The sequence below is a fragment of the Bos taurus genome, chromosome 5, assembly GCF_002263795.3.
Source record: "Bos taurus isolate L1 Dominette 01449 registration number 42190680 breed Hereford chromosome 5, ARS-UCD2.0, whole genome shotgun sequence".
NCBI lineage: Eukaryota > Metazoa > Chordata > Mammalia > Artiodactyla > Bovidae > Bos > Bos taurus.
The window spans coordinates 26,056,729-26,084,312 of NC_037332.1; the positions used below are offsets into that span (position 1 = coordinate 26,056,729).

General features: G+C 54.6%; 2 protein-coding genes and 2 long non-coding RNA genes across 4 annotated transcripts; 1 reads left to right on the forward strand and 3 right to left on the reverse strand.

Annotated features, from left to right (window-relative positions):
- Positions 1 to 351: 351 nt before the first annotated feature.
- Positions 352 to 2,824, reverse strand: HOXC11 (homeobox C11). Its single transcript, NM_001192873.3, has 2 exons — positions 2,041 to 2,824; positions 352 to 766 (listed from the first exon to the last, which is right to left on the reverse strand). Exons 1-2 carry the CDS (start codon positions 2,720 to 2,722, stop codon positions 534 to 536), a joined length of 915 nt encoding a protein of 304 aa, NP_001179802.1. The 5' UTR covers positions 2,723 to 2,824; the 3' UTR covers positions 352 to 533.
- A 5,660-nt stretch (positions 2,825 to 8,484) lies between these two features.
- Positions 8,485 to 13,795, forward strand: LOC101907241 (uncharacterized). Its single transcript, XR_234518.4, has 4 exons — positions 8,485 to 8,578; positions 9,473 to 9,913; positions 10,385 to 10,518; positions 11,739 to 13,795. It is a non-coding gene; the product is annotated as an uncharacterized lncRNA (long non-coding RNA).
- Positions 13,796 to 19,363: 5,568 nt separating this feature from the next.
- HOXC12 (homeobox C12) lies at positions 19,364 to 20,955 on the reverse strand. Its single transcript, NM_001193221.1, has 2 exons — positions 20,349 to 20,955; positions 19,364 to 19,602 (listed from the first exon to the last, which is right to left on the reverse strand). The coding sequence occupies exons 1-2, from the start codon at positions 20,953 to 20,955 to the stop codon at positions 19,364 to 19,366; spliced, it is 846 nt and encodes a 281-aa protein (NP_001180150.1).
- A 2,084-nt stretch (positions 20,956 to 23,039) lies between these two features.
- Positions 23,040 to 26,098, reverse strand: LOC132345252 (uncharacterized). The gene is made up of 3 exons (XR_009494479.1): positions 25,743 to 26,098; positions 25,196 to 25,300; positions 23,040 to 23,293 (listed from the first exon to the last, which is right to left on the reverse strand). It is a non-coding gene; the product is annotated as an uncharacterized lncRNA (long non-coding RNA).
- Positions 26,099 to 27,584: the final 1,486 nt, after the last annotated feature.

The window sequence follows — 27,584 nt, forward strand, 5'->3', positions numbered from 1 at the left end:
GGTCAAAGGAACAGAAATTTCACAGCAAGGCGGGGTCACATTTAGCTGCCCCCTACCAATGGAGCTAGGTGGGGTAGGGATGGGGAGCCCAGGAAGTCTCCCCTCGCAGACCCGGTGTCCTAGCAGATCTTGTCACTTGGGCAAGGGAAGGCTTTTAGTTCAAGGATTGTTCAGTTCAGGCGCCCACTACTCTCGCCCCTCCCCCACCCAATTCGAGCAGCAAGACATGGTCGCGAGGTGTGTTTTCTTTTAAATAAAGAGTCTTGGCCTCGGCGCCAACGGTGTCCACTCGCCGTGGGTCAGACACTTTCCTTCATCCCCCATTCCAGGCCCTGTCCCTGTCCCACATGGAGTCAGACCAAGGTGAAGGAGGTTGTCCAGAAAGACGTGCGGGAAACGGCAGTGGGGGCCAGCCCTGGCCACAGTCCAGTTTTCCACCCGCGGAAAGTAGGCGAGTTAGAAAATAAAAAATAAAAATAAAATAAAATAATTTTCCCCTTTCCCCCCTCCCCTCAAAAGGGCCCAGTCTGCGGTTACAGCAGAGGATTTCCCGAGAAATACTGCAGCCGGTCTCTGCTTAGTTTTTTTTCTTTCATCCTTCTGTTCTGAAACCAAATTTTCACTTGTCGGTCCGTCAGGTTCAGCATCCGAGACAGCTGCAGCCGCTTCTCTTTGTTGATATACACGTTGAAGAAAAACTCTCGCTCCAGTTCCCGGATCTGGAATTTCGAATAAGGGCAGCGCTTCTTGCGGGTGCGGGGGGCGTCTGGAGGGGAGGGGAGGGGGCAAGTGCGAGGAGAGGGGGAGAGAGACACGTGAGACCCTGGCGACCCCAGCCCCCCGGAGCGCTCGGCGGGCCCCTCTGCCGGCCCCACCGCCGGGCAGCCCTCCCACCAGGCCGGCCGGGTCTCCTCCCGCAAGCGCGGCGCTGGGCCGAGCCGCGACCCCCAGCCTGGGCGGCAAGCGCGTCCCACGTCCCGGGCCACCGCGGGGGCCCGTGCCCCCTCCCCTCCGGCGAGGGCCGTGGCTGTGGCGGGGTCTTCGGGAGATGCGCGCCAGCCGCGGCCAAGTGCGTCCCCAAGGCCCCCCGCCCGCTCAGCCGCGCACCTCTGCCCTCCGGGTGGCTCTAAAAACCCACCCCCACTCCCCACCCCCAGAAATGTGGGGGGACCGCGGAGAACAGGCGCAAAGAAGTGCGATCCGGCGAGAGTCACTGGGATGCGGGGAGGAAGCAAGAGAGCAGGCACCAGAGACACCCGACAGCCGCTTCCGGGGGCCCTGGCGCCCCGGGACGCCCGGCGGGCCGCTCCTTCCCCGCGGCCTGGGCAGGCCGGCGCGGAGGCCGCGGGCCGCAGGGAAACGCCAAGCCCCAGGCCTGGAGCAGAGGGGAGCCCTGAGCCCGCCTCGCCCCCACCCCCTGTCGCCGCTGACCCTCGGGTCGCTCCGAGCCCTGCTCAGGGACCCGCCAACACAGAGTTTGAACATTTCAAAAAATAGTTTTTTTAAAAGAAGCAGAGCGGCCCTGGCTGGACTCCCCGGGCTCCAGCTCTGCTCCAATGCCTCTCTCTTCCACCACTCCCCCTCTCGGAGTTTCTCCCTGTCTTTCCCTTGCCCTCCCCTTTCTCCCCCTCCACCCCTCCCCTCCCTCCCACCCCCAACCCCGGCCGCGGGGCTCCCCATCCTTCCTTAAATGCTCCTCTAAGTTCACGATCAAAGTTAATATTGCCCGCGATGGTGGCGCTTTTAAAAATTTCACAGACCGAAGGAGATAACGGAGAGGGGGGTTCACCCGGCTTTTCCAAAGAGCCCTTTTCCCTCCCTCCCCACCCCTTCTCCATCGTAAAAAGTCGAGTCGTTGGGAGAGAGGGCTTTGTAGGTTATAATAAAATCCTTTGAATGCTTATAAAACTCCACATAAAATTGGACTGACCCAAAACACGAGGCCGTCCCCGCTCCCCTCGCCTCCCCCCTACCCTCGCTCGCCCTCCCTCTCTAGCTCCCTCCCTCCTGCCCGCCTGCTTCCCGGCCGCTGCTACCTACTGGGGGCGGCTCCCTTGGCCGGCTCCTTGGCCGCCGAGTGGGCTGAACCGGACGAGCTGGGATTCGTGTTCTCCTCTTCGGCCTCGGCCTCGGCCCCCGCCTCAGCCCGGGACGCCAGTCCCGAGGCTGGGGGCGCCTCAGGCTCCCCTTTGGCCTCACCCTTGCCCGGGCAGGGGGGCTCGGCGGGCGGGTCGCCGCCGCCGCAGTAGGCGTTGTCGAAGAAGCGGTCAAAGGCTTGGGGCAGGACACTGTTCTTGTTGACTGAGGAGTAGAAGCCGGCAGGGGCGGCGTGCGGGGCGCTGGGGTGGTGGTGGCCGCCGTAGGAGCCTTCGTTTTTCATGAGGATCTCGGTGACGGTGGAAGGAGGCAGGCACTCCCGGTGCATGAGCTCGTCGGCCGCCGCATAGCAGGAGGAGTAGCTGTTCCGGGGGTGCCACTTGCCGGAGGGCTCCAGGCCGTAGGAGACCTCTCGGACCGGGGGCACTTGGGCCGGGTAGGGATAGGAGATCTGACGAGAGGGGGCCTGGGGCAGGAAGGAGGAGACCGTGGAGAACTCAGGCACGTAGTAAGTGCAACTGGGCAGATAGAGGTTGGAAGCGCAGCTCCCTCGCTCGCCGAAATCGGCGCCCCTCTCCTTGCGCGACGGCGAGCAGAAGTTGCCCAGGTTGACCGAGTTAAACATCGTTCTCTTCTGCCGGCTCCAGATGGAGGTTTTGGACCAGGTCTAGCGAGGGGGTAAAATTTGGGAAGGCGAGATGACGCGTTATCCGTCTTAGTCTCTCTCCCCGAGCACGTGATCCAAAGTAGATATTGTCATATATCAGTTCGGAGCACTTCGCAGTCGTAGGAGGGGTTCTCTCTTAGGTAAGATGGGGACGTTCAGGCGATTGGTTTGCAAACACCGCAGAAACATTATGAAAATCAATTGCAGATTTGTATTCGTTTTGCTCTTGACACTCCCCTCCTCTCCATTCCACAGAGCGAGCAAAGGAGGAGAGAGAGAGAGGGTTGGGGTGGGGTGGGCAGTGGGATGGGCGGGGGCGGTGGCTAGGAGGGGGTAATTGTATTTTTTTCTAGCTGCTGCTCTTTTTTTTCCCCAGGATTGGGAGAAGGAGGAGGGTTCTCACATATGGGGGGTCTTGCCTTCTCCCTGAGATCAGCCCAAGACAGAGGTGGGGATGAGGACCTCTTTCTCCACTGCCTGATTCCTCCAGAGACGTGAATCTTTCCCCCCAACTCTCAGGGACTCTTACCCCACCAACCCGAAGAGAGTCAGTGCCTGTTTACAAGACTTTGAAGAAGTCGATTCTTTTCCTAGCCCGGGCTGGGTATCCAGACTCGTTTTCCCCTTTGGAGGGACTCTTTGGAAGGGTATCTGAAGTTTCCCAAAGGTGAGGCGGCCCAGCAACCAGCCAGTGTCCCAACTTTGTCTGGCTTGCTGTGCTGCTGGCGGCTAGGGACTCAAATTAGTCATAAACAGTGGTAAGCAGTGAGCCAGCCGCCCAGCCGGTGCCTGGCGAAGTCTGGGAAAAACCTTCTCTAATGTTGTGTTAAATATTTAGTATGAGAGAGTGGCCCTGGGTGAATATTTCATGCCTGCCTTTATTGTCAATCAATGCGCAGAAAGCTGCATCCACAGTGGCTTTTTAAATTTCAACCCCCAAGAAAAAGGTTGCAATGAGAGTCCTACGTCTTCTCTGTTGGGGACCCTTTGGATTGGGTGCTAAGTGTCAGCTTCTGCGCAGTAAAGAAGCCCAGTGTTGGGTCTAGGTAGGATATGATGGGGGATCTGGGTTTGGGGGTGATATCCTTGAATGATTTGGGTGGACAGTATAGATCTCTGGGACAGACCAGTAGGGCAGTGGAAGGGAACTGAGGACCCTGGCAGGCTGCCCAGGGCCAGGGACCACTCCCTAATGGAAACCCCCAGCCCCACTTCCCCCCTCCCAAGGGGTTGCAGCCAGACCTTGGTGGGTGCCTCTTTCCTGTTTCTCAGCCCTGCCCTGCCCTCCTCCACATCTGCCAGCCTCCTAGATGGCTGTGACCCAAGGGGTGGACTCAGTGGTTCTGCCCTCCCTTGCCTGCCTCCCTTCCCTCTGGGCACCACAGGACACATCTGGATAGTTGAAAATCAGTTTATTGATGGGTTCTGGACTGGGTACCAGAGCAACCGCCCACGAGCAGAAACCAACCGTGCATCTAAAGAGGAGCCAGCAGAGTATGATCTCTTCTGTTCTGTTCGGTCCGAGGGTTGGAGGAGGGAGGAACTGAAGCCCCCAAGGACTTAGTCCATGCACTCTTAGGAAAAGCCAGAAATGGCCCAAACCTTCTTTTAACCCCTAACTCATGGTTAAACTTGGTTTCCACTTAAAAAATATTATTTGTATTTGATTTTTCTTGATGAGTTACAGAGGCCCCAATACCAGACAGGGAAGGTACCAAAAAAAAAAAAATACCTTGACTCCAAATACAACCCCTCCAAAGTCATTCTTTCCCAACCCTTCTGCCTCCTCAAATCTACTTTAGTGCAACACCTGGGTTGGGACAGCCTTGACCATGGGTCCTGTTCTTGGGGTGGCTCTGGCATACCCAAGCGTAGGCCTCTAGGCTCCCTTTACCCATTCTTGGCTGGGCACTGCTTCCCGAGCCCTCCTTTAGTTCTGGCCAGATCTTAACTAAGGGCAAAGAGGAGCTAGACTGGAGTTTTGCTAAAGAGTAAGCTGCAAGAAAAAAAAATCTGTTGCTTTTCCTCTTTCCTCTACCCCTTTTTATAGGGTGAACTGGGGCCAGCGTTTTTAATTATAATGATGGGGAACTATGGGCTATGGCTTTTATGGGGTTCGTGCTCTCCTCATTAAACTCGAATTTATTGGAGGCAAAATGCTCCCCAAACAGTGATAGGAACTGGCAAGAAGGAGGTGAGAGGTACCCCTATCCCTTGCAGAGGTGTGGATGACGGCTCAGAGTCTCAGCCAGGGCTTTCCCCACTTTCCCCCAGGGCTGTGCTTCCTCCCCCATCCTGGCCTCCAGGGCGCTGTGGGGCCCAAGCCCCCAAGGCACCGCCAGGCCGACAGTGGGGAGGGGGTGCACTTCCTGTGAGGAGACAGCTGTGGGCCTGAGCACTTGAATTTGACCACCAAAGTTTATTCCAGGGCCACCATAAAAGTGAGCCAGGCGGCTGCAAGGAGCTGCTGGCGGCTCGATTTCCTTGAAACAAAAAGAAAGGCAAGAAAGAATGTCAAAGGAGTCGATGTTCAGGAAACTGTGAGATCTTCCAACAGAGGCTTCTGAATATTAATATTCATCTCCCTAAAAGCAAGGCACAAAGTTCAAAAAAATGTTTTTTCTAGTTTTGGTCTGACTTTTAATTTTTCAACAGCTTAGAAAAAGTCCCAACAACAGGAGGTTGCTACTGGGGTCAAGGAGAGAAGGCCGTGGTGGCTGAAGTCAGGAAGATATTGGTGAGCAAAAGTGCCCAAGGCATGGGCGAGCGGCCTCCCTGCCCAGTCCTAAGTCCAGGCCACCCTGAAGCATAGGCTAGCCACCTGCCCTGGCCTGCATCCCTGGGCATCAGTGCTTTCCCTGAAGTGAGACCCCAGGTCACTTCCCAAGAGCCTTGGGCAGCCTCACTCCTCAGATTGGAGGTGGCTGGCTTTCCCCTCATCTCATGGGTGCCTGTAGCCTCTCCTACTGGAGACCCAGATTTCACCTGAAATCCTCCTCAGCGGGGCCATCCTGCCAGCCCCACTGAGGCTCTGGGTGGCCTCAGTCAGCACTGTCTGCCTGCATGGCGGCTAGCGGGCGGCTGCGGTCTGGGTAGCTGCCTCGGTACTCTGGCCAGGGCTGCGACAGATACTAGCACCCTTCCCTTCCACACGCAGACATCAGAAGCGGCTTCAGAAGGGCAGTATCTTCGGATCCCAGCGCAGCACCCCCCACCCAGTACTGGGCCCCCTTGCAGCTTGTCCACCTCCTGCTGAGGCTCAGGAGAGAGTGGATTGTGGTCGGGAAAGGGGCCCACTCCCACAGATCAAGAACTGGGAGGAAACCTCAGGTTGGAGCAAGGGGGCCCTTAGGGCTCTCAAGTCTGTAAGATCAGTCTCTGTAGAGTCAGTAAAAAGATAAGCAATCAGCACATGGACTCCCTCCGCGGGTCTGAGACTGCCGGGCAGGCAACGGTTGCATCCTTTTGGGCACAGCTCTCTCCGTTAGAGCAATGCCACTGATTTTAATAATCCTTTTAGTGTGCTTGGGGATTTTCAGCCCAGCAGTTTATCCTGCATCCCTGGACACCTCACACCTCCAGCCAGGGAACTAGAAAGGAAAGGGACTGCCAGTTCCCAATACTCATCTCTCCTCAACCCAAGCCCAAGGTCCTAACTCAGGTCACCTAAGAGGACATGCTGCTCCGAGGTTCCTGTGGCCTCTGGAGAGGATGAGGGGAGGGAAAAGGGCAGCCCCTCAGCCCCCGCGGCCCCACCCTCTTTCCTCCGCGGAGGGATTGTCCTGGGAGGCTAGCAACGGCGACCCCATTTCTCCCCATAAAAGTCCCATTTTATGAGCCAGTTTCACTGGCCCCCTCAGCAAATGCTCTAAAATGAAGGAAATGTCTTAAAAGCAGTCTGGAAACGGAGTCACAACCACTGGACCTTGGTCTCCAAATTCAGCTGCAGCAGCACACACACACAAAATGCCTTTTCTAAGCAGGATTGCCCTGCCCGGCCACCCACCACCAGGATCTCCGACCTCGCGGCGGAGCGGAGGCCGGGTTGGCCGAAGCCGCCATTCCCCGGCTTTAGCGCCTACTTAGGCTTGGACCCAGTCCGCGCAGATCAAAGTGAGCTCGCGGCATTTTTATGAGATCAACTTCAGTGGCTCTTTACTTGTAATCAGACGCCTGGGTAGAAAATGCAAAAGGATACAGCCCATCAATCCAAAAAGGAAAGGGAGAGAGAGAGAGAAGGCGTGGGGTGAAAAAATTCAGGTGACACGTAGCAAGAAGATTTGGGTCACCCACAAAAAAGACCCTTTGCCTGCAGCAAGAATGGTTTGAGGGTCTGTCCCAGCCTCCAGGCCCTGCCATTTCTCCCTGATTTCAGGAGCCAGGAAGCCTGACTTGCCTGTGTTCTGAAGCCTGGTCCAAAAGCTTCCACACTGTGGACCTGCCATGGGGGCCGAGTGCGGCCGCTTGCATTCCCTTGACTGGGCCTGGAAGTCGCCTTCTGCTCTAAATTCAAAGTATGTCCCATTTTGCTGCTCCCCTTTCAGCGGTCTCCGTGGTTCTTCTGTCACTACAGCCAGAAGTTGAGTTACAGGAAGATTCGCCAGAGATTTATCGCCTGGCCCCAAACTTGGAGAGCCTTGTTGTCATAAACAGCCATCTATTGTCTAGACTTTTATCTCAGGGTATGGATCATGCATTATTGAGGCTCAGGAGACTCGGGGCTGACTATGTGGGGTGTGTGTGCAGCCCCCCTGCCCAGTAGGGGCTCCTGGTGGGTAGGTTTAGCAGGGGACGCAAATGTGCATGTGCCTTGGGAGCTGGGCAGGTTCACCTGAGTGTCCCAGGGTGGGAGCTGGAAATAGGGAAGGACTGCCTGTGCCTGGGAACATTCTGGTACATGTACTTGTGTGTTGGGTGAGAATTTGTCACGGTATGCTTTGTTTCTGGGGCATTTTAAGTGTTCCTGTCTGGGATTTTGCGGGTTTTATTAACCTGCATCCGCTTGGCCTGTTTATGTCTCTTCGAAGCAGATCATCTGGTGTTTTTCAATTTGGGGCCCATTGTGTGTGTGTGTGTGTGTGTGTGTTTAGCTTCTCCGAGAAAAAGGGTTTGGGTGATACCTTTCCAGTTCTTTTCCCTCAGATTCCTGCACCCACCCGAAATCACACCTCAACCTCTGCCTTCACCACAGCATCTGGCCCTGCTCCACTCACTGCCAGTCCCTTGTCTCCCCAGTGGCTACCAATTTTCTGTGGCAGGCACAAAATACATTTTTGCAGGATAAGGTCTGGCTATCTCTGTATTTCCCACATTAGGGAAAAGTCCCAGCTCCTAATAAACTCCCTCCCTTCCTAGGGCTCCCTTTCCCCGGGCTGAGGGAAACCTCAGAAAGGGCTTCCCCAGTCCATTCGGTCCTTTAAAAGTACTCTACACAGAACTCTAGAGAGTGCCAGAGAGGGCCTGCCGCTCCTTCCCTGGGGCTTCCTGGCTTCAAATGTCCTTACCCTGGCCACCCCCTCAGCCCCCAGAGCCCAGGCAGTAGGAGGCCTGCCCAGATTAAATGTCCATAGGAGAGACACTTATCACCTTAGAGCTCAGGGTCAGAGGCTGTTTTTGAAAGCCAGGCTCCTTTAACACCAGCAGAAATAATCAAATCCTCCCCCTTTGTTTTTCATTATCAGAACACAGGGTGGGAGGGCTGCCTGAGGCGGAGGCCTGGGAGCTTCCTGACCACCCTCACTGCTCCTGGCTGCTCCCACCTGGACCCCAGGCCCCACTTCAGGTTCCAGAGAGCCCTTAGGTGCCCTCAACCAGGTAGGCCAAGTGGGAGGGGGCTGATCCTAGACGCTGATTTTTCAGTTAAGAAGGGTGTAGGTGACAACCAGAAGGGATTTGTGGGGCATCAGGTTTAACCAGAAGACCGCCATCAGGGCGTCCCTCCCTTGGCTATTAGAATTCCCATGTAATAAGCAATGATTAGACCTAAAAAGGGCAAGGTGGACGCAGAGCAGGCAAAAACAGAAGTCCTAGATAGAGGTGAGTCCTTCACAGACACCTCCACGCCATATTCTCTCTCTCTCCCCCGCCACCCTCTCCTAGTGCTATTCTGGTACCCTGGAGGGACCGGGCCAAGGATTCCACTTCAGGCTCCTCTCTCTGGCCGCCTTTCTCCCCTGAGCCCGCCCGCTGCCCGCTGCCTGGGCCGCCGCGGCGGCTCCGGAACTCGCTTTCCCTCCGGCCCGCCGGCTGCGGCGCCGCCTCACTCCGTCTGTCTCTGCCTGACTCCTTCCATCCCTGCCTTCACACCCCGCCGCCCCCACCTCTCAGACCAACAGACATCGAATGCCCTTGTCTCTCCGTACCCAAGGCCTAGGCTCAGCCTGCTCAGCGCTCGCGGATCGCCGCCGCGCCACCGGGTTCTTGCGCTTCGCTCCCCGTCCCCCGCTGCAGCCTCCTTCTTTGCTAGTTGCTGGGTTCAACCGCTTCTCTCTCTCACTTTCCCGTTTCTCCCCAAACCCTTTCCGCCTCTGGATGTGAGAAATAAATAAATCCAAGTCCCCTGCTTCATCAGCCCTCCCCACTCTTGCTGCCTCACTTCCCCTCCTCCTTACCGAGTGTACCGCCTTGTTTTCGAAGGAAATCTGAATAGTCAGACATCTAAGCTGTAAATGAACTTTTTTTCTTTGTGACGGCTAATTTTCTCTCCAGTTCTCCGTCCCATTCCGCTTCGTGGTAGCATGAAAGGGATTTAGAAGTCTGCAGTATTGGGAAGAGGGAGTGGAGAGACGGAGCCCAGAGTTACAGACGGTGGCGAGAGATACGGAAGACGGAGAGATACCGAGAGAAAAAGAGGCACTGGGGTGGGGAGAGGGAGGGAGGGAGGGACGGAGGGAGGGGGAGGGGGCCCCAGCTGGCGGGAGCGGAGCCAGAGAGAAAAGGAGAGAAAAGTTTCCCGGAGTCATCATTAGTTGACTTCTGTCCACTGCTTCCCCAAGCCGGCCGAGCTCACCCCCAATAAAGGAAGGAGGGGGGTCTTTATTTTTTTTTTTAAGGCCCCTAAGACTCCAGTGTTTACAAGACCAGAAATGCCACGGCCACGTCCTGGCAGAAAGAAAGGCTGAAATGGAGGACCGACGCCTTCCTTATAAGGTACGATGCTAACTTGACCTTCACTTTGTCATGGCGCCCCCCGCCCACCCAGACCTCTGCAGGCAGCCAGGCAGCGCCCAGGCGACCCTGGCCGTTGCCTCCCTGCTTCCTTTCTTTCTCTGTCAAATGTCTCTCCTTTTCTCCCCCCCCCACCCCTCACTTCCTCCTTCCCCCTCCTCTCCCTTTCTTCCCCTTTTCCTGCCCTTTGTTTTTTACTTTCTTCCTTCCTTTTTCCCCCCTGCTGTTCTTCTTTCTCCCCCACCCCCCTTTCCTTTGACTCATTCTTTTGATTCTTGCCTCTGGTTTCATGGCTTCCCTTGATTCTCTTTCCTAGCCTCTCTGATGCAATCTCATTCTCTCTTCTTTCCTGATCTTTTGAATCTCAGAAACAGGAAATAATATTTTCAATACTCTCCCATCCCCACCCCAACTGACCTCCATGGCCCTCGCCTGGCTTCTGCCCCCATCCAGGTATCCCTGAGGAAGAAGGACCAGGAAAGAAGGCGAGTTTGGGATCAAAGGGGCTTCATTCTGGGCCCAGTGCCCACCTGAAGATGGCAATGAACTTGGAAGACTGTCTTCCTTTCACTGGCCTCACCTGCCAGGTCTGTGACCCTAGGGGTCTTGAACTGAGGGTGAAGCTCTTGTTTGGGGGGGGGGTTATAGGGAGAGCAGAGACCTCTGCTCTTGAGACTTAGGGAAATGTTTAAGGAGTAAATTGCTGTTTACCTTTCTCTGAGCTTTCAGCCTGTAAAATCCTAGATATTTCACTTAAGGCATTTGGGGAGGGAATTTAGAGAAATAGGGATTTGGATATTCCCACACACATAAAAATAGAAAAGAGATAGATTATTCAGGCCTTTCTGCTTTGCTTCTTGTTGCCTCCCAGGCTCCAACAAAGCCTCCAACATTAACTCTAATCATATCTTGTGTGGCTATAAAATAAATGATATTATGGACACCCCTATAATTATCTATTATTCGCTTACTTGTGATAATTACAATACTGGATGAGGCAGGTTTATGCAGACAAAGTAAAGCCAAGGAAATATGCTGAAAAATGAAAGTGAGACTCTGTCCATTCTTGAGTGTGTTTCAGAATCTGTAAGCTTGCCAAGGACCTCCGTGGTTTAGGAGTAGCCGTCTTGTAGGGGATGGGTCATATTGGGAGACCCTACCACCTCCTTTTCCCCTTACACCCCCCTCTCCTCCTCCTCTGCACAGACACCAGAGAGGATCAGACCATCAAAAGGAAATGCTTTCTCTCACCCCCTACAATTATCCGGATAATTGCATGAATCCTTCCTTGAATACTGCTGGGTAGTCAGGTTGAGATTTCAGCAGGAAGTGCAAGGGACGGAATTCCAAATGGGGGAAGCTGAGAGAGCCTGTGTTCTTACATTCCTAGACTTTATAGTTCTGTCTAGTATTACATTGTTTCTTCAGGCAAAGATCTTTGTTTGCCTTCAGTCATATTTATCCCTTCCCCCTCCCTTTCTCTCTCTCTCTCCACCCCCCCCCCCTCTTTTGGTCCCTTTAAAGTAGATTCAGATCGCTCTCTGCTCTTAATAGATGACTATAAAACTAACATTAATTCCCCCCTGCCTACTAATATCAGTATCTCTCTGTGCAGTATCCACATTGGTGAGAATAATGAGAATTAAGTGCTGCAACCCAAACCAGCAATTACATCCTTTTGGGGGGAGGGGAATGTTTTGTTGCTGTTTTTGTTTGTTTGTTTGTTTTTGTTTTCCTTTGGGCTTATCTAGGGGTGTTTACTCTGCTGAGAGATAAGCAGGGGTATCTGTAATATTATTTTTACAAGCTCATTGGGGCCTGAGCCAGTATCAACTTGGTAGAAAAAGCAAGCTTGAAGCCAGAGAGCGAGCCTAAGGAGGGAAGAGAGCGCCAGACGGAGATGAAAAAGGACTACGCAGAGAAATGCGGGGAAAGGAGAAAGCGGCAGGTTCCTGAACAAACGTGGTGGAGGGCAAGACAGGCACTCATGGACAGAGGTTTATGTATCTTTATTTTTTTCTAATTTTTAAAAACTTGAGGCTTGATTTTAAAAAGGGAAAACTCAAGAATGGGGGAGGGGAGAGGGACTTATTCGAGTCACAGCGTTTCAACCCTAGAAGGGAAAAACACTGGATACACCGGATCCTCGGTGATCTCAGTCTCGGGTCACCTCGATCCTCGGTCCTACATCGCTCTGGCTCCTACATCGCTCTGGCTCCGACCTGCTGCTGCCCCCCACACCCTTGGGCTGGGCCCTCGAAGTGCCCCTCACGGCCACCAGGGCTTCCTTGCTCTTCTTATCATCTCCATCTTTATGACGAGGCTTGTTAACAAGACCTGCGAGCTGGCCACGTACATCTATCTCCGCGGCTCAGGCAGGCTCAGCCAAGCAGCGGAGGGTGTGAGGAGTGGTGAGGCACTAATTAATTGATTCCTTTGGACAGTAAAATATGGCCGCATCTACAGGAACCCATTGACTCAAAAACAATATCTGCTGGGTGTGAGTGTATTGTCTGTCAAAGAATTTTTCCATAGGCATGTGTCAGATAGTCCCGGATTTTTAGCTACTAAAGAAGGACCCAAGTGGACCTAATTTTTAGGGGATCAAATCAGAATTTGCTCAGCCCCCCAAAATGCTTTAAGTTATCACTGCCTCTGGAAAAGCATTGGGAGTGGGTTTTGTTGAGAAAAACTTGGGTTATGGGATAAAATTTCCCAGTTGCTTGGATAGACCTAGCCAAGATTGAGGTTGGAAACTGGAGTCCAGGAGCTGTGCAGGCCAGAGTCCTCTTCCTGGTTGGCCGGGCAGAGTGGAGCTGCTATGAATTAGAGAGGAACATAGAAGACAAGGTCCGGTCTTTACTTCATACTGCTTCCTAGACTTGAATTTTGAAAGTAAATTTTAAAAAAGTTAAACAATTCTCACCCTTCAAGGAGCCCTTGTATGCCCAGCACACACTCAGAACCTGCCTGTTACACACCTCTCCTGGCTGCTGCACTTCCCTAACTGGCAACCCAGAGTAACTGGATATTTAAAGTAGGTCCAGAAGAACAAATGCTAAGATAGAAGGGGTAAAGTAATTAGACAATGCTAATTCCATGCAGGCATGACTGTGCAGTTAGACCCTGCTGCAAACAGGACTTAGGGCTCAAAATATAGACCCTGACCTCAAACAAGAGAGGCAACAGTTAGAGACAGGAGACCACCGATATAAATAATCCATGTAGATATAGAGGGGGGGTTGAAAAGACAGAAATAATAGAAAGTATGGAAGGATAGAAAAGAACTTCTGCTGATGGGGAATGTCATTGCTAATGCTTGGGCTTCCTCCTGATACTGTTTTTAATGTTGGCCGAGAAATGTGTACTATAAATACAATACTATGTGAACCCAAAGTATGTACTTCAATGTATTTGGTACACATACAACATGTATGCAAATGTAATTCACAGAATATATTTTTCATGTACTGAGTTGGTATGCATTTTGTGTATATATAATAACATGATATATTTTCCATGAAGCTTTAAAATGTGGATATATTAATAATAAGACATAATACTATTAATATCTAATATAATTATTATCTGGATGCATTGTCCATGTACTGATTTTATATGGCTTTTAGAGTGTATATACTGATGTATCTAAATAGGTGCAGGACTGTACTGTCCCTGTGCAAGTGTACTGTTTATACATGTAAATGAAATTTTATATATGATGGATATACATGCTATATGTAATCTTTTTTCAGGAGGTTGCTTTCCCATACAATAGATGAGTGCCTACGTTTGTATATTTTCTAGAGATATATATTTTCCATTGCCAGAATGTACATGTAATATAGATCTCTGTGCATTTTAGACTGTTTCAATATGTTGGTTATATGGGCAGTATGTCCAGGCGTACATTTTGTGGAACATCTTTTCCCTGCTCCGAATGTGGACTATCTTTCACAGGGAGCTTTTCTAGCAAGAACTGCCAGTGAGTTCCATCCGCACAGACCGGTCCTTGAAGTTCTCCACTCCAGATCATGAAAATTGATAAACCAAAGGCTTGTCTCGGAGTATCCACGAAGCGACTCACGCTCAGAGAGGCGAAGTCACCCCCAGGCAACAGGCTGGTCGCACTGCCTAAAGGTTCTCTGTGTTTGATCTCTTCCAAGCCTCGGGTGCCAGGCTCCGGCGGGGCAGCACAGGCTTTATTTAGGAGCCTGAGGTAGATCCGCCGGCGGTGAGGAGCCCGGCAGGAGGGCCGGCCGCCTCTGTGGGGACGCCGCGTGCCCAGCAGAGGGAGGACATTTGGGAGAAAGGCCTCGTTCCCGCAGCCTGGCAGCGTCTGGGACTCAGGCTGCTCTTTGAGGTCACCCACAAACCCCCGGAGCGTGTCCCCGGGCTGGGGCTCGGGGCTGATCAGCTGGGCGGGTCCGGGTCTTGGCGGTCTCCGCGGGTCCGGCCAGCAGGGGTCATCCCGTCATTCGCGGGGGCCGGCGGCCCTCGGGCGGCGACTGGCGCTGTTGGTTGGGCTGGCAGCTACAAGGGGCGGCGGGGCCGGGGCTGGGAGGCGCGCCGTATTTCCTCTCCTTGGGATCTCGGGCGCCCAGGATCCAAGGTCGGGTCAGGCGCTCGGGGAACTGGACCGAGGTCCCGGAGCCCTGTCCGCCGGGCCGGGGCACGGAGCGCTCCGGACGCGGGGCGGGGAGCGAGCGGCCAGGCGCCCGTGTCGGCCACCAGCGGCCGGCGGGTCTTTGTCTCGGGGATTGGAGCGGCGATCGCTAGCTCGGCGCTGGGCTGCGGTGGTACGCGGCGTTCGGTGGCGGCGGGCCCGGGACGCACACTTCCCCGCGGAAAATCGGCAGCTCCTTCTTGACGGAGGCAGACACCGTAGGGCTGCCGGTCGGGCCAAACACTCGGCGTATACGCGGCGGTGAGGTCCTCAGCCTGCAGCCCACCTCGCGCTTAATTACGCTGGAACCTTCGGCGCCTCCGTGTCCCCGCCGCGCAGAGAGGGCTGGGGGCTCCGGTATGCGTTTCCCACACGGGTCGGGGGCCTACAATCCTCTCCTACTTTCCGGGTAATGGCGGGGAGGATGGGCGGAAGCTCTGGCCGGTCCGGAACACAAGGTCCTGGGGGTTTGTTTTGTTCGAAGATGGGGCCGGCGATCCCGGCTTGGCTCTGGGTCTGTGCCATCGATCGCGCCGGGTTTCCGGCTGCATTAGCATCCGCAGAACCAGGGCTGCCGGCCCATCTTCCGTCCGTTCGATAGTGGCTTAAAATACTCTAGCTGCGTCTACTCAGCGCAAGGTGTAGAACTGGGTGATAATCAGGGCCAAATACACAACTTATTTGAATGGTATAAGCTTACACATACACAACAGTGAAATTATTTTTTACCGGAGTTATCCAGATAACGCTCCCCTTTTCCTGTCCCTCAAGACCCAATTAACAGACACAGGATGCTTTGTCTTAAATTAGTGGAGTAAATTGTAGTTTGAGGGCTTAAACCAGACAAACAATTGCAAAATAGATGCAGTCTTTGCCCAGATACAGAGCTCAACTGCACCCTGGGTTATTTAGGCTGTGGCTCCAACCATGACCTTCTGTTTGTCCAGGAGAGCCAAGGACTTGTTATTTAGCCATTGGGAAGAGGTTATAGTGTTTTTTTCTTCCCTGACAGCTTCCCCAGTTATTAAGTCTCGGGGCCTGCATAGACAACACCCAACAAGGAACCTTTTCTCTCAGATCTGCACTGTCTCTGGGAATAAATCAAGGGAATAAGGTGAAGGTCAGTTATTCCTGACCTTCCTTCTTTCCTATTTAGCCAGAAATGCTTTCTCTGTTAATTTCCGGTATAGATGAGGGTAGTCTCTTTGGGATTTAGGACCCTCTCCCCCAGCCTTTATTTAGACCTAAGGGCAGCAATCCAGTCCCTCCCCCCACCCACCTCAAGGCTTCCAGAAGCTATCCAGCCCCCACCCTCCCCTGAACTCTGTGGGCCCTTTATATGAGTACCCCCAAAGTTTGGGATCTCCTTCCTGCCTGAACCCCTCAGATGCACACTCAGCAGGGGATTGGGGCAAAGGGAGGATGGGATTTGGTCTGAATTTGGTACTTTTTCTAGTTGCAGGAGTAAAAAAAGGAGGAGAGAAAGAGAAAGAAAGATTTCAGGGCAGGAGGCCTGGCTCAGGAGGCTGAACTCTATGGGGGCTCCTGCCATTCTGGAGCAGGCCCAGGAGGGTGGAGGGGTAATGTGGAGAAGACTCGTGACTGGAGCCTGGCTGTAAGAAAGGGAAACGGGGACCAGAGGCTCATGGGTGGTGGAGGCAGAGGGAGGGTGTCCCATCATCCATAAGGAAGGAATGAGGTGGAGGTGCAGAGGATCATGGGCCCAGCTGGGACTAGACTCTGGCCCAGACCCGAGCCCCTCTCTAGCATGACCTGAAGGGGACCACGGCTGACAGGGATGGAGCCTATATCACCGGCTTCAAGCAGTCTTTAGTACCCTGTCCAGTCATCTGACAGTGCACCAGATGTGCTCTCACAGTGAATCCACAGAGCTAGACGTGTGGACCCACCAGCCTCTGCCCTATACCCCATGGCACTCTCACCATCCCATCTCCTACCCTGGCTTCACTTCTTGGAGTTCCTGCAGCTCAGACTTTGTTTCTGTGGTCCCACAGGTAGTGTCAGCCTCCCCCAGGCTGTCCACATGATTTGTACAACCCTGTGACTCCTCAGATATCCCTCTCCTCCCCACTCATCTACCATCCCTCAATTTTCTTTCTGCTAGTAATTGCTTGGGACTGGAGATGGCAGCTCATCAACAGATCTTGGTTGATCGTATATTTTTGTTGCCCATGCAACCGGCTCTTCATTATTGTAGGTTTATTATTTTTATTATTCATCTGAGCTGGAGAAAATAAAGTGGGTGAACAGCTAGGAGGTTGGGGATCTCATTCTTTCTGGGCAGTGGAGACCATGTGTAGGGAGCCAGTTTAAATTTTTTTCTCTCAAAAAATCACATCATCATACCATCATGTTTTAATTATTATTAATATGATGAAGCAACTCTGTACAAGGACAATATAAAGGGAAAACGTGCTAGAGACAGACATCCGCATAGGAGGGCACACTACAGAGAGCTGGGGAAAGAGGGAGAAAGGGCATATACCCACAAGGGTCACTCTAGGTACCAGCAACAGACACAGACGAGGACACAGAGTAACAGACGCTCACAAAAGTCAAGTTTAAAGCGACAGGAAGAGAATATTGCATATCTTTGTTCCCCCACCCCTGTTGGAGCATTCTGGTATCTCTTCTCTATTAAGCTGTAAGAGTCAGGCTGGAGTGGTGGAGCTCAAACCCAGCACCCCAGAGGCCAAGAGGTCACAGGAGGGGCTCAATGAAGGGGTAGATAGGTGACCTGGCAAAGAGGGGAGTGCCTCACACCCAGGTCCAGCCCACAGGGGAGTGCGAAGACAGCTGGAAGCCTAGTGATTTTTTGCAAATTTGTACATAGGTTACTGTTGGTGGGGAAATGTGTCAGGTGCCCAGTGGGGGATGGGGGTATGTGATTGTACAGGCTACTCTGCAGGGCTGAATTTGGGGTTTTGAGTCTGCCCGCTTGCAAATACAGTCAGGAGAATGGTGGAGGCCCAATGGTGTACTGGGCAGCTGTGCCTGTTTGTTCATGCCTCTGTACAATCTTGTGCAGGGCCTTGAAGCTGGTGGGAGAGTGCGGGGCCCTGTGGATTGGCTTTCCAGGATGTGGAAGGAGAGACTCTCCCCAGGTGGGAAGAACTCCAAGCAAGCAGCCCAGTTTCACACCATCCAGGCTGGGTTTAACTCCCATCATTTCCCCCCACCCCACCCCGCTTCTCATTCTCTGCCTCCTGGCAAGGCTGGGTCAGCAGATGGGAGGATGAGGGACTCTCACCAAGAGGAATAAAAATGAGTGCAAGAAGGCAGGCCAACTCCCTCACTGCTTCTCTTTCTGAAGCCAGCCTGGCATCTACCCAGATGGGGGTGGGCCGCGGCGGAAGGGGGCTATGAATAAAAGGCTCTGGGCGGGTGAAGCCACTCTCTGGCCTACAGTGGGTTTTGGGGATGTGCCCTTCCCTCTCCTCTGGTCCTCCTAATCCACGGCTTCTTGGCCTGGGGGCGGAGGCACCGGATCTTCAGACAAAAGGTGGACATTGGGGAGCCGGTGGAGTGAGGGGTGGGCAAGAGAGAAAGGAGTTGGGTGGGGGGCTGCAGCGCCCACCTCCTTCATTGTCACCAGCCTGGGAAACCCGGGCTGAGCGGGGGCCCTCTGCGGCCGGTAGCCCCTTTTTGGGGCGGATTCTCCTCCCGCCTCGTAAATTATCCTGGTCCAGCCTCTGGCTGGCCGTGACCATGAACGCCAGCGGGAAGAGAGGATCTGCTGCGGCTGCCAGAAACTCTCTGGGCCAATCAGTGCTGCGCTTCGCAGCTCCTTCTTTTACAGCCTCCCGGGTTTCCCAAAGAGCCAGGTGGGGGTCCCTGGGGTGGCTACTGAACCTGAGACTGCGTCTGCTCAGCTCTCAGTTCCCCTCTTGCAGCTTCTGGTCTGCAGCCGCCTGGACGGCAGGGAGAGTGGATGGCAGCACACCTGTCAGCGAATGGGCGCAGGGGCCTCGGTGCAGGGGGCTGAGGACCAGGAGCACGGTTGGTGCGTTCGGGTAGCCTGCTCTAAAGGGGACCTAAGGCTGATGATCACCCCATCCAACAGCCGGCTCAACAAAATGCTCATGCCTTCTCATGCCTTTGCCTGCTTGGCGTCCAGGCCTGGAGGACCCAGGCCCCAGCAGACTTGGGCACTGCTGACCATTCTGTTCTCTCAAACCACACTTCCTCCTATGTTTCCCCACTTCCTCCTGCCCTCCCAGAGCCACCCTGACCCTATCCCCAATCTCTGCTGATACTCCACTCTCGCTCCCTCCTCTTGGCCAGTCCTAACCCAACAACTGCAAGCTCTGAGAGCACTGGTCCCACTGTCCCCACCCTGGCCTACTCCTGCAGGCAAACTGACCAAAGACCATGGAAGGAAAATGATGGGAGGGGGTGTCTTAGTCACCTTGCCTCCAGATCCTCAGCCGGAGGCCCAAAGCCCCAGTCCCCGGGGTCAAACTAGCCCCTCCCCAGGGCCTCAGCCTTCCCTTCCCCTACCCCCTACCTGCAGCTGTGGGCTTCTTCTCTCCCTGGCTGGGTTCTTCCCTTGTCTCTGGGACTTGGCAGGGTCTGCTGGGGGTGTGTGGGAGGGAACCACGAACAAAAGAGATAAGAGGATGTCCAGGGAGGACCTGCAAGAGACGCCTGGCGTTCTAAGCGGGGACTGTGTCCCAGGCAGCACCCCCTGTTGCTGTCCGCCAGAGACAGGCTCAGTCTGGGGCTGGCACCCGTGTCTTGGCCCCCTAAAAGAAGGAGAGAGCTTGCTCCCTCAACAGAAGTCTTTTCTTTTTCATTCTGCGGTTCTGAAACCAGATCTTGACCTGCTGGTCACTAAGATTCAAGCGGTCTGAGAGTTCCCTCCGGCGCTGCCGTGTGATGAACTCGTTCACCAGAAACTCGCCCTCCAGCTCCGCCAGCTGCAACTTTGAATAGGGCTTGCGCTTCTTCCGTGAGCGGCTGTGGATCGGGTACCAGGGCGCTCCTGGGTGGAGACGAACCAGCAGGGTTGACCAGAGGACCAAGAGATGACAAGCCCCGTACCCTCGGTCCTTCCCAAGCCCCTTTCACCTTGGCCTAACAACCCACGCCAGGCTCTTCCTCTCCTGTTTTGCAAAGATTCCCATCCCCATCAAGTCCTCAGCCTTCATCAATCTCTTCTTCACCTTTCACTCTTTTCTCCTGGCCTCCCCAACCCTACTTCTCAGTGCCGCATCCCAGAACCTTCTAGATTCTTATCCTCTCACTTCTCCTCGAACCTCTTTTTCTCCAGGATATCTTGGCCCCTTCCTCTCACATCCTCCAGAATGGAGTCCCTGATCAGTTAGAACAGACATGAGCTAGTGACAAGAGTAAACCATATCCACTGGCCTTTCTTTAAAAAAAAAAAAAGTAGGGAATGGGGCCCTGTGGGAAGGTGGAAAGAGAGACCCTGGGCAGGCAGGGATCATGCTCTGGGTCCCCAGCCCCCAGGCCTGGAAAAGTCTGTCAGAATCCCCGGTCTCCGGAGCTCCCTGCCCCCTCGGCTGCAAGCCAAGCAAAAAGGGAATCTCTCTAGTTCTTTTATGGGGATATTTACATGTTTATAGGCCTCCCCCTCAACTCTTTTTTTTTTTTTTTTTAAAGAAGCGCTTCCTCACCACACAGTCTGTCACCCTAGGCGGCCCTAGCTCAGTCCAACACTGCCCGCCCGAGTGAGACGTCCCGTCCGGAGTGGGCCGAGGTCCTTACCGCTGGCCGCGAGCCCACCGCCGGGGTTTAAAGGCGATACCAAGCTTCCGGGGTCGCCCGCGCCGGCGCCCTTGTTGCCCTCATTGAGCAGGGAAGAACTGGAGTCGGATTCCAGCGACTGGCACGAGGGCGGGTCGTGCGGGGGTCCCGCGCCGCCGTCGCCACCGCCGCCGCCTGCCGCGTAGTCGTACTTGAAACCGAGCGCTGGCGGCCCCGACGGCTCCAGCGGCAGCAGCGCTGCCCCGGGCCCGACTCCTGGGCCGGGATCGCGCCCGCGCTCCTCACGCTTCAGGCCCCCGCCGCCCTCGGCGCACGGCTCGCGGTAGTAACCCTTGCTGTCCTCCACGCGCGCCAGCTCGCACGTGCGGCCAAAAGGAGGGTTGAGAGACACCGGGCTGCCGAGGTAGGGCTGCGGGTAGCCATTGCACGGCTCCGCCGACGGCCAGGGCAGCGAGCACACGTTGTCGCGGCGCGGGTAGGACAGCGAAGGCAGCCCGGGCAGCTGCGCCCCGGACGCGCGGAAGTTGGGAAAGTAGAAGGTGTCTCCCGTGTGGATGTTCACCAGCGGCCCCACAAACCCGGGATTCAGGAGATTATGCTCGCCCATTTCCGCGGGGCCCGACAGGCAGCTTCTACTTTATTGCTATCTGACATTAAACATAGTTAAACCTGCACCGGCCACCCATTGGCCGTCCGGCTCACGTGGGCGCCGCCGCCAGGGGGATGGGTGGGGACAGAGAATCCCCCCACCCTGCACCAACTCCAACTTCCCCCTTCCCCAGTAGAGGGGAGTGAGAGTGAACGAATCGCGGGGTCAGATTTATTCGCTGGTTTCTGGTTTTTAAAAAAATCATATAAAACCTAACGCAGAGATCGAGGTAATCGCCCGACACGGGGCAAGAGGAAAAGAGCCACACCAAAAATACCCTCACATACACGCTTCTGCACCCTGAACAAGACACCTCCCCCCTCCATGTATTATCTTCTGGCCAGCAGCTGGCCAGAGCACAGCCCGTCCCTCTTTAATTAGCTCCTTTATTAACTAAAACCGTTGGAATTTACAATATATCCCCAATAAATTACTATTAGATATTGTGTCATATAAAGTTTACTGGCTGTTTAAGGAGACGGATGAGCCCTTTGGCTCGGGGTTTATTTACAGTAGAGGCGAAGTGGGGGTAAAGACAGGTTTCCCTGCAGCTGTCTCTTCCAGCCCTGTCGCTGCCAGCTTCTTTTCCCCGGCTCTTACTCCTCAGGAATTTGGGGAGACACGTGGGGTCCTCTCCCCCAGGAGGCGCTCAGGGAGGATTACTAATGCCAGGTCTTCCCCACTCTCCACCTGGGAGCCACCCAGCCCCACATCTTCATTCACTGTTAGAGGAAGAATAACAGAAGAGAGATGGAGGAAGTGGAATAAGGACGCTCCCAGCTCAATGAGGACTTCCCCATCTGCTCTTGAAAACCCGGGGGGCTGAACTACTCTGCCCCATGACTTCTGTGGGTCAGAGGGGCTTCTGGGGGGGGGGTGCTGTCCTCTTGGAGTCTTTGCAGCAAGAGACTCTGGGCTCCCAGCAGGGCTTGGCTGGCCGGAGAGGCCCCTGATTCCCACTGTGGAGGAAACACTCACACCCCAGAACGAGCCCAGCCTACTGCTGGGACCACAGATAACAATGCCCAGTCCAGTAGGTGTGCTGGGAGTGAGGGAAGGAACACCAGAGAATTATCTTCTTGGGATTTAAAATTATATGTATGGTGCTAACCCCAACAGCTCTTTTTGCAGAAGGCTGAGAACCTAATGCAGACCATTGGCAAAATTAATGGACATCTGGAAGCTACGATCTAACTTCAACCAAGTCCAAAAACACACAGTCAAGCAGATTAAAATGAAAAGGGAAACAAACCTTCCCTTCGAAACAAGGTGTATTCTACTGGGGTCTAGTAGACAGAATACTCAGATTTCTATGCTATTATTTTGGGTTCTTTTGAGCCAAAGCTCAAAGCACCGCTTTAAGTAATACCAGGTGGGATCAATAGTCCGGCAAAAGTCTAAATATGAGAATACACCAGATTTAGAGAAAACTAGAGAGATGACAGAATATGGGAGAAAGAAACCCACGTGGGTGAAAATTAAATATCTGAAAATGAGCAGAAGCCACAAAAGCAGACCTAAGCAGAAGATTCTCATCTCCCTCTTTTTCTCTCTTCTGCAGGACAGGGCAGAGAGAATGCAGATTCTTTGAATTCCAGAGCTTCTCGAGCAATTTCATATCCCAAACCATAGCTGCTCACTCCGACAGAAATGTGTCCGCGCGGGCGTCTCCCTGCCCGGCACAGCTCACAGCTCTTAGCTCGGTACCCTCCGCTCTCACCCCGCTTCCTTTTCCCCGCCCTGGCCAGCTGGGCGGCCTGGCCAGGTCCCTTCTGCCCCCAGGAGCCCACCCCACGCTGGGCCCACTTGCCGGAACCGAGGTCAAGCGGTGGGATGTCAGCCCCGCGCAGTCACCTCCAGTCAGAACCGCGACAGTCGGGGAAGCAAGGAGCGAGCAGAATTGAACTGGCCTTTTTGTGCCTAGTTGATTAAGGGGCTGTGCGACTGCACAGAGGAGCATCCCTCAGCTGCGAATTCCACATCACAGCATCTCCAATATCTTATTTATGCCCTCTTTTTCAAGATGCATTAATAAGCGTTACTGAATATTTAATTAAATTTATTTGCGGGTTATTTTGAGTCATAAAGATAAACAGGGTGTGATTTTAATATTGTTGCTGTTTTCAATTAGAACATAGCGCCGGCGGCGAGGTATCCAGGCCTCCAGGCCTCGCGCTCAGCCGCTATTGTTGGTGTGGGGGACGCCGATCTGAGCTTTGCGGGGATAATCACTAGTCCTTGATGGGGTGGAGGCTTCTCCCCATTCTCTTTTCCCTTCCCAGATGACTCCAGTCTCCTAGAAGGGGGGGGGGGTGCAAGGAGAAAGGTCTTAGTCTCTCCCCACCCCTCCCTAGCTCGAAAATCTCAAGCCCGGAGCTCTGCTCGCTGTCCTCCGGGCCAGGCCTCTGAGCACGCAGAGCAGCGGCCACAGGGCGGCAGATGAAACGCCGCGGAAATGAGGATGGAGTGAGGACTTCCTTCTTCCAGACATGCAGTTTCTCCCAGTCCGATTTGGTCCCACCAAAAAAAAAAAAAAAAGCCACTATTTCCCCCAGGTTTCGGACCCTGGACTTGCACACACACAAACCCCCTTCCTTGCGTGCAGCCGACTCTGTTTCCTCTAGGCAAGAGCTGCCGAGGACCATCAGCAAAATTCACATCCCCGGTACCCTACTCCTCGAGGATTACTAGGGTTATTACAGGGTTGTTAGGACCCCGGCAAAGACCCAGGCAATCTAGGCGCCCAGCCTCCTCGTGGAAGCCTCGGATCTGTACGCCTTTACGGCTCCCCGCCGCACACGCAGCTCAGACGCCCATTCCTTAACCCCGCTCGAATTAAAAGGCTGCAGAGACAGCTTCCAGCCTGGGTCCCCGGGGCCGGCGGGAGGTTCGGGTCGAAGCTAAATCCAGCCTCGGGGAAAGCTGCTCGCCAGGAGCCGACCCGGACTTGGTGAGAATAATTCGTAGGACAGCCCGAGGCGCTGGACAGCCGCTTCCAGCCGGGTTTAATCCGCCGGCACTTGCCAGCCTACAAGAAAAGCTATAATGGCAAGAGCCAGGCTCCGGACGCGCGGAGCGATCTGTGCGCCCACTCTAACACACCTTCATAAAATCACAAGAAGAGGTGGGCTGCCTGTTGGCCGCTGGACCACAGGCTCCTGCTGCAGCTAGCCTGGCTCAACCATCCACCCCCCCCCCTTCATTAACTCAGGGGTTAATTAAAACTGAAGACCAGAATGTGGTCCAAGCACTTCCTTGAAGACCCCCGGCAGCCCTTGTGCTTCTTCGTATTCACCAGCGGGATGCCCCGCGGCCTCTCCCCACCTGGCTCTATCTAAGCCTCGGCATCTTCGCCGATTCTGCGCGGTTCCTCGAGTCCCCGCCACCGCCGAGCAGGGCGAAAGGAGTTATTACAAAATCTCTGCCAGATCTGGTGGCAGAGGCAGAGCGGCTGCGAGTGGCTTAGGCCACCGCGGAGTGACTGTGAGCTGCCTGCCATGGTCCGGCTCCCCTGCCAACCCGAGGTCGGAATTATTCCGTGCGGTGCTGCCTTCTCCCCAGTCAGTCGAGAGGCCAAGGCGGCCCAGTTCAAGGTCACTGCCTAGTTTGCACAAAGCGGTTCTGCTGCGTATGCAAATAAGGCAGGGCCTTGGGTCCCGAAGGGAGGTGAGCAGGAGCTGGGCTGGCCCAGAGAGGGGAAATGAGAAGCGGCGGGTGGGGAAGGTCTGCACCCCAGCCCGACCTCTTAGCTCTCTCTAGGTCGTCCTTTTGGGGCATCTTGGGCTTGGGACAAGATATTGTCGGGTTCAGACAAGATTGATGGGTGGTGGTAGTGGGCTCAGACTCCTCTTTCTTCTGCTTCGCCAGCTTAGCCAGGGGTCAGAGCCCCGTCTCCCAGGCCCCCTTATGCGACTCAAGAAGATTGGAAGGTCCCTCCCCCTGTGCTGTCTTCCAGGGCTCTGCAGTCTGGAGGAGCAGGGGGTGAGAGGAAACTTGGATGAGGGGGCCCAGTCAGGTTTTCAGGCTCACACAAACGGTCCGGGGTCAGCAGCGCCCTTACCTCCTCCAAGTCTTCTGTAGCTCCCTTGAGCCCCCTCCCACCACAAGATCCCAGCCCGATTGCCACTCAGGAAATGGGGAAGGGATGGGGAGGGGTCCCAGGCGGGAACATCTGGGAGACCATCTCTCCACTCCTCACCTGAACCTTCTTCCCTCATTTTCACTGTCTTTTCTGCGCGGGAATAGTTAACTAGTTTCGCGGCTCTGACATTTTCTCCCTCCGCCAGCAGAGGATCTCCTCCACCTAGTGAATTACTGAGTGTCAGGAAAGGTGTGGGGACCAAGTTAAAAAAAAAAAAAAAGCACCCTCTCCTCAACACCACACCTACAAGCCGCCGGCAACGTAAGCGGAGCCCAGGGCCAGGGTCTCCGTGGACCTCGAAGTTCAGCATGGGGTGAGGACTACCTAGAGTGCCCTCTGTCACACAACCAGCCGCTCCCTCTGACCATGGCCTCTGGCCAGTCCTGCTCAGGGGAAGGGCTGAGATCTGCTTGGGCTCTGCTCTGCCCAGCTACCCAACTGCTTCCCAAACCAAGCCTCCAGTTCCGGGCGGGGGAGGAGATGGTCTTGGGCACAGGCGGATTGCGTGCGGGCAACCGGCCTGATAGGCCAGAGGGGGTAGGAGGATGCGCTGCTAACCCCGAGGCTGGCTGGGCTGGAAGAACGGGAACGGGGGCCCACTTACCTTTGGAGACTGAAGAGGTTCAGAAGGGTGCGGGGCAGGGGATCTCAGCCTCCAGGAACCCTCTGGATCCACCCCCCCCCCCCCTCCCCAAGGCGGCCCGCAAGCCCCGCCGAGGTATCTGAGGAGGGCGGGGCGGAGGAGGCGGAGGCTTCGGCCAGCGGTAGGCGCGCGGGAGCCGAGTTGCAGAGCATCTCTGGAGAGGCCGCCTTTTATGGGCGTTATTAGCGCCCCTGTCTAGACTGCAGACGACACCTCTGTGTGTAAACAGAGGCGGCGGCCTCTGGCGGGAAGGGGGATGGCGCGTCGAGGGGGCGAGTGGCCCTCTCCTTCTCTGGCCACGGGAAGATCAAGGCCTTTTCCACCCTCCCCCTCTTCCCAGTGCTTCCTGCGATGTCAAGGTCAGAAAGACCTAGTCACGGTCAAGGCTAAAAGAGGAAGAGCCTGGTTGGTTGCGAAAAGGCTATGGCCCCCTCCTCCTCCTCCCAGAAGCTCCTGGCTCCCCGGGGCCCCTCCATCTTCCACCAGCGCAGGTCTGGATACACATCTGCCTGATCCAGGGCTTGGAGTTTTTTGAGGACCGGGCTTCCGACACCATCCAAGTCAGACTCAAGTAGATCTTGGTGTGTGGGGTCTCTTCAGAACAGAACAGAGGGGGCTGCTACAGGGTCCCCAGCTTCAATCCTTGGAGAGATGGAGAGTGTCCCAGGGGCTGCCTCCACCTACACCCACACAGCCCTGCCGACAAGCCGCCTGTGGAAAAGCGTCTGGTCTGGAGACAGCCATGGAGGAGTCTCCCAAGAACTGCTGGCCTTGCATCCTCAGGTGGGTTCCTGGCTGTGAGACTAACTACTGGCCAAAAGGCCACTTGTGCTGGCCCTAGATCTGAAGACTAAGAGATGGGTGGAGAAGGGGTTTTCTCCCCCAAATCAGGAAAAGCTCTAAATGAGTCCTCCCTGGCAGCCTGGTAGAGTGATGTCCAGAACGAGAGTCCTGTGAAGCTCTGGCTCTCCCAGGTCCCCCAGCCTTGGCCACAGAGTCATAGGGAGCAGGCGATGCCACTGGGTTATAAGAAAGATAGCAGGAACCTCAGTCCCAGAGAAGAGGACACTGCAATGCTCACAGTCCTTCGGACCTTTTCTATCCCCTTACACCTTCATATTTATTGCATCCTCACTCTCACACAGACTCTAGCAGACTGGCCTTGGAAAGAAAAGCTTTTATAAATTTGAATGAAGAAAACACACACTCTACACCTTGAGATGAGTGCTGGCTGACAGCATTGTTACACATGTACACACAGAGGCAGTAAAAGCTGGGGAAATTCTGCACTAATCAGAGGCTCCATACACACACACACACAAAGATGCACACAGGCACACACACACAGGCATGTGCACACACACACACACACACACCCTTTCCTAGGAATGTCTCACAGAGTTCCGCAGTGAGAATGCCAACTCTTGGAGGAAGGGCAGGTAAGGAACCAACACAATCAGGGAATGAATCATACTTTTTTTCCAACTCTGGGGAATGTGTGTCTCCCCGGAATACACACTCACACAATACCTGTCTCACACAGGAGTTTCCATTCTCAGACCTGCTTACTTTTATGGGACAGGCATCCCCAAAACTGCTCCAGGCATAGTTAATCCAGTGAATGGGTGGCATCTTAAACACCCTGGCACACTGGGGCTCACTGGGACTCAGAAGTAGCACAGTGCCTGCCCAGGTCACTGGTGTCCCAGCCTACACCAGCTTTCCCTGTCTTTTCCATCGCCCCCTTCTGGGGCCTTACAGCGGGTCCCTCCGTGTGGGAAGGCTCGCTCATGTGACTTCATG